The sequence below is a fragment of the Lycium ferocissimum genome, chromosome 1, assembly GCF_029784015.1.
Source record: "Lycium ferocissimum isolate CSIRO_LF1 chromosome 1, AGI_CSIRO_Lferr_CH_V1, whole genome shotgun sequence".
Classification (NCBI taxonomy): domain Eukaryota; kingdom Viridiplantae; phylum Streptophyta; class Magnoliopsida; order Solanales; family Solanaceae; genus Lycium; species Lycium ferocissimum.
The window spans coordinates 52,086,660-52,092,824 of NC_081342.1; the positions used below are offsets into that span (position 1 = coordinate 52,086,660).

Consider the following 6,165-nt stretch of genomic DNA (forward strand, 5'->3'; position numbering starts at 1 on the left):
CGCTATCGTCGATAAGAGATTCGAAATCCTCCACCGGATCAAGATGGTGAAGAACTATACAGTCATTCGTGTAACTAAAGCCCGATGGGACAATGCTCACAGCAATAGATTCTGACTCCCTATCAGGGCCTTCGGTTCCAGTAGATGGCATGAATGAAGACTGGTCTTCACCTTGGGTCAGTAGCGGTACGTAAGCCATGATCGTGAAAGGTTCTCCTTAACAATACGTATCTCCAGCACCGGAATACGAAGGTTGAAAATTCGAGGAGTATTGTGGGAGCCGATGCAGGAATCTCTGTAGGTTTAGAGGAGGAACAAAGTGAGATTTGGAGAAGTGAGGATGCATGGGAAAGAAAGAAGGCATGGGCTTTATATAGGAGGAGATTTAAGGGATCACCTACGTATCAAGAGTTCGATTCAAGGAGGATTCCCCAAAGATTTGGCCGGGTAATGACCCAGCATTGGGCAGAGCGAGATTTGACTTAAAGGTTCCATTTCCCGCCGTCAGTAATTGCACCACGGGAAATAGGGGGACTATCTGTATACGGGTAAAACCGAGGACACAAGTACGCTCGGTTTTCCGTTGTCATGGTTATCTCTTGGGTGAAGCTCGAGCACCTCGCGGATCGAGAGATCAGCGCTCGGGCCGCACGAGGCGATAAAGGAAGGTTGATTGTGCGCGATAACGGAAGACCGAAATATCCGCCGTCACTCCGATATTTCGTTGATCCGCACGTGTACCGGGGCTACCGTATTTACTTGCTTTATTTTAGAATTGTACTAGGTTTAAAACTCCTCTGCTATATAAAGGGGAGGTCTTGATTCATAAAGGAGGGTTGGCAACAAGAAGGAGAGAGAGAATTCATATCAACAATCATAAGAATTTATTGCATCAGTTTCCATCTGTTCTTGAGTTTTATTTTATTTGTGTCTCTTGGTAGCTCGTGACGAAAGGATATCGACCTCGGTTTCCTAGCCCGAGGTCATACGTATCCAGCACTTGGTTAGATTTGATTCTTTGTCCATTTCATCATATATCACACTATTTAAATCCTTAATTGAATTTAGCCGCATATCTTTGGCACCTCATATAAATCTAACTGTTCTACATTTTAAGGTTAAACACAGGGCCTTTTTTAAAAATCGGCTTTAGGCCACCAATTTCGTTGAGCCGCCTCTGGTTACACATACCTATGACTGTCCTATTTAGACTTAAGAGGTAGAGTAGTTGACACTAAATGAAGAGTATGCATACATCTCTGTTCTCTGGTATTAGTAATGAGATTAGGTAGCAGATCTGTTAAAATATGATGTTATTCTCTCCTTTCTCTGACATAGCCACCAGTAAACATAATGACCCGTGTAGAATGAGCGAATTACGCTGAAAGTTGTGTGGTGTTCTCACCTATCTGGTAAACATTACTAGATAGTGAAAAGGATGGCATGTCATATGCTCAAAATGGGCAACAAAATATATGTCCTTAATAGAGCTAAAAATCCCTCTACTTTTGATTGTGTCGCAGAAACCAGCTGCTGTGCATAGTTAGGACGAAGAATTGACTTAACTGGGACAAAGTGCATGATATATGCCATTTATAATGTGTAAGCTGCTAAAGTCTGTTACATTGGGGTAGAGGTGTTAGTCTCTTTCAATTCATAGTGGTCAATTAGCTTGCATTTCCATAGTATCAAGCTTGAAAAGTATGGTTTACTGCTATGTTTTACATTGAACTCTATGCTGTATCTTCTCACGCTAGCTGATGTTTCCAAGAAGAATAAGCAAACTTGTTCTGCCAAAAATAATCCAAGTTCTGAACTCCACTCCTGTGATTCGAAGAACTACAATATTTGGTACTATGGTACAAGTACCACCCTTTTGTTTATCCACTGATCTTTGGTTTCTGAACTGGCAATGGAAAGAACAGATGCAACAAACCCTACAGATTTTTTTTTTTTCCAGCTTTCCTCCATTGCTTGCCTACATCTCATTTATGACATGATCTTATGTGTTATCAGAAAAAGTTTTTCTCTGTAATTTGATACACAAAAAGCCCGTGAGGTCTTGCAACTTCTTGTCATTCTGTCATTGATCTTTTCTTAATGAATTTGCTCAAGTCAATTTGACTCAATCACATGTGTTTTTAAAAAAAAATCATTTTTAACTATCCAGTCTCAGTTTGTTGTTTTTTATTGATTTACGGTCTTGGCAGGCACTCCCTAGGAGAGAGCTTGGATGGTATTAAAGGTACCTTTGAGTAAACTAGTCTAACAAATTAGCAGAACTGCCAGCATGTCTAGTATGGTGTTTGTATTTGAACTTCTTTGCCAGCTGAGAACTTCACCTTTGGGACTTGGGAAGTGATCTGATGGACGGAATAAGAAGGCGGTATGATGAGAAGTCAACAGGGGCGCCTGCTAGTATCATTGTGTAGGCATTATATTTCATGGAATTGGCACACACCAAATTCTGCTCTCTTCTTCATGTAGAACTGAGGCAGCAAATTTTACATTTCCCCACTATTGATACCTCTTACCTGTGAATATGACATCTTTCTATGTGATTGATGCCATGAAAAACCAATGTTCTATAAGGTTTATGTAACACTTCCAATTCAAAGGTTTAATTTGAACCACACAATATCAGCCATTATGTAAATATCATCACTGGGAGGTTGCATATTTGCGGAGCAGTTTTGGAACCTACTAACGTTTACCATCAAGTAACGCTCAAATGATCAGAATACTTTGGATCTTAAATTCTCATATGATAAATAATATATTTGAGTAAAAATATTGAATTTGTTAAAATGGTTTGGATTGATGTAACAATCCTTGTACCACTTTCAAAACTCCAAAATAGTGTTGCACTAGTGGCCCTTGTGGACCTACGTACGTTTTATTCAATTTCTTAAACAAGATGTCCTAATGCTTATAGCTACCCTAAGATGATCCTACAAGTACTTTTCCTTGCCCTGGTCGAAGTACTAGTTATAAGGTTGTCTTTTGTCCTCTTGGCAATGATTCTTCATATTTCCCCTTGGATATGTATGGAAATGCTGATAAGGTGGCCTAAATTCAAATTCAAAGCTAGGATTATGAGTTTAAGAGTTGCGTATTATAAAAAATGTAGCTTATTAGGTGCTTGATAAATTATTTATGCATATTAAGTGAACTTTAATTACGAATACGGGTGTAGATGATGAAATTTTATTAAAAGTAAATTCATAAGAAATTTCGAATTATATTAAATCCAAGGTATATTAGTCCGAACAAATATTATGGGCTAATATAATTGGATTAATTGCTTAAGTCCAATTGTTATGGATTTAATTGAAAGACTAATTCAATTGGACTAGTCGATCTTGTTGGACTTCACATGATGAGCCCACTCTATTAGCCCAAGGTCCATGCCACGTGTCAAATGACGTGGCGCGCAAGTCAAGTCAAGGACCAATAAAATCATGCCACGTGCATAAGTGACGCAAAGATGTCAAGTCAATAGAAGAACCAATCAAATGTCGCCAAGTGTTCAAATGATATGGTTCAACCAATCATATACAAACCCTAGCTCTCCCTGCAACTATAAATAAGGGTCTTCACAAAGCCAAGTGGGGAAAATACAGAGAAGCTCTCGCCGCAAGTCTTCCGCATACTAGAAGTCTCGCTCCAAGTGGTGAGCCGCAAGTTTCCATACCTCTACGTTTGTGATTAAAGCTCGCCTCCGCATTCATAGTGAAATATCAACAACAAGTGATCCGTCCATTCAAGAACAAGCAAAGCCCTTGATTGACGGCCGTATTGTGAGGAGAAGAATCGAGAGGATTACATCTTTTACGTTTAAGATTTCATAAAGATTGTAACCCCCGTACAAATTCTTGAAATCAAATATTATTCTTTGTCGCTATTTTTCTTGTCTTGATTATTATTTTCAGGAATGAAAGATTAGTCGTTACAAATTTGGCAATATAGAATCAATTTGATTGTGGCATTCTCTATTATTTTCAGGAACGAAAGATTAGTCAGAAGTGAAGCGCCGCCGGTCTACGAATCCCGCAAAGGTAAAGATAAGCAAGAAGTAAAGAAAGTGGGGAGATATTTTTCCAAGACCGAAAATAAAGAATCCATGAACGTTAATGTTGCGCCTGTGAAGTTCACCACTAAAGTAAGCAAGAAACAGAGCGTAAAGACAACTTCTTTGGAGGATAGAGCGAACAGAAAACCAACTTTGAAGGAGATGCAAGAGAAGGATTATCCATTCCTTGATTCAGACGTTTCCGCAATCTTTGATGAACTTCTTGGGCTGAAACTTTTGAGTTACCCGAGATGAAGCGGCCGAACAAGGAGGAGAACTCGATGAACCGAATTATTGCAAGTACCACCGGTTGATCAACCACCCTATCGAGAAATGCTTTGTCTTCAAGGATAAAGTTATGGAGCTGCCCGCGAAGGAAAGATTTCACTTGAAGATGAGAAAGAAAATGCAAACCAAGTTGGTGTCACAATTAGCTCGCTCGATCAGTCATGACCGCAACTTTGTTGAAGGATATGGAGAGAAAGACATCCCGAACATGTTTCTGGCAGGAATGATTAAGTTTGGAGACTTCGAACCAATTAATGTGAATGAAATGTTTTCTCTTCTTACACCGAGCGATGGAGGACCGTCTGAAGAAGACGAAGACCAAATTGCTCATCTTGATGATGGGGGTTGGACTCTCGTAACTCGTCGCAAGCGCCGCAAAACAGGTTCGCGAAAGGATTCAGTGAAACGACAAACTAAGGGAAAGAAGGTGAGTAAACCCGAAACAAAAAATCCAGTTGAGCACCCAAAGAAGGAGAAGATAGAGGGGCGATACTACCAAGAACCACGTCGGCCAATAACATTGGGAGAATACTTGCCGAGTTGGTTTCACACCAAATTTGTCATTGATGATGTAAAAGCTTCATGTTGTACCGTTGATGAGAAGGAAGTAAAAAATGTGACCTCGTCATGTCCATCATCGAAGACTCGCAAAGTCATCTCACGAAGTCAGATGCGTGCATGGCTAAAATCACATTCACCGATGATGACCTTCTACTCGGCGACACACCTCATAATCGCCTTTATTAATGATTGGGTTTGCACGTGAGCAAAAGGTGAACAGAATCCTAATCGATGGTGGATCTGGAGTTAACATCCTTCCTATTCACACAATGAGGGAGCTTGGAATCGCAATGGAGGATCTTTCCGCAAGTCGTTTGATGATCCAAGGATTCAACCAAGGAGGACAAAGAGCCATAGGAGTCGTCAAAGTAGACCTCACCATCGGCGAGCCGGCAATCTAGTGCATGTGGTTGCATGTGATCGATGCAAGGACTTCGTATAACATCTTACTCGGTAGGCCTTGGGTACATGAGAACAAGGTGATCCCTCTACCTACCACCGTTGTTTGAAGTATTATGAAGATGGAGTTGAAAAAAAGATTATGGCCGATGATAATCCCTTCATCTTTGGTACAAAACGCACTTCGCCGATGCCAAGTTCTGCTTAAAGAAATGTGCCGCAAAAGTTGATGAAGTTGCGATAATCGATAATCGCCGAGTTTATGAACAAAAATGCAAAGGTGGTTGCTTGTAAGGAGAAGGTAGGGTTACGGAAGATCAAAGATCCTCCGATGTCGAAGTTGCCCAACACAAATGGCGCTTCTTCGAGTAAGAAAGTGACTTCGTTCTCCGTTATGTTCCAAAGGCCAAAAAGGACGAGGGAAACATGTTGGGAGGATCGACTCTTCCTATCAAGCAGATTGACACAATAAAGTCATCACGAAATTACTTGGAAGATTTGTGGCTAGCGACTCGCCACAAAACGAAGCACTCCCTACGAAGCGTACGGATGAAGGTTTCGATCCAAATGCTTACAAACTACTTGCAAAGGCTGGATACAATCCTAGTGAACCATCAAAATTGGGGAAGCTTCCAATAGAACCTGCGGCGAAGCAAAAACGTGAAGGCTTGGGATATAAACAACCCCCACCGCCGTATCTCCATAAGAAGGTAAGTAACAACTACATCATCGCGGAAGAGGAACCTCTCGCTTCTAACAAAAGGTCGTTCTCCTTGACCGACTTGGAAAGTCGACCGCGAGGGTTTCTGTATTTGAGAGGTTAGGACCAATGAAGAATGGAAGCA

The 6,165-nt window shown here is 40.8% G+C and overlaps 1 protein-coding gene across 1 annotated transcript in view; it reads left to right on the plus strand.

Moving 5' to 3' along the window:
* Positions 1-2,703, plus strand: part of LOC132065121 (uncharacterized) — a 15,456-nt gene extending 12,753 nt beyond the window's left edge. The window contains exon 5 of the mRNA XM_059458369.1: positions 2,211-2,703. Within this exon, the coding sequence (XP_059314352.1) occupies positions 2,211-2,259 (49 nt within the window). The 3' untranslated portion in view covers positions 2,260-2,703. The remainder of the gene's footprint in view (positions 1-2,210) is intronic.
* Positions 2,704-6,165: the final 3,462 nt, after the last annotated feature.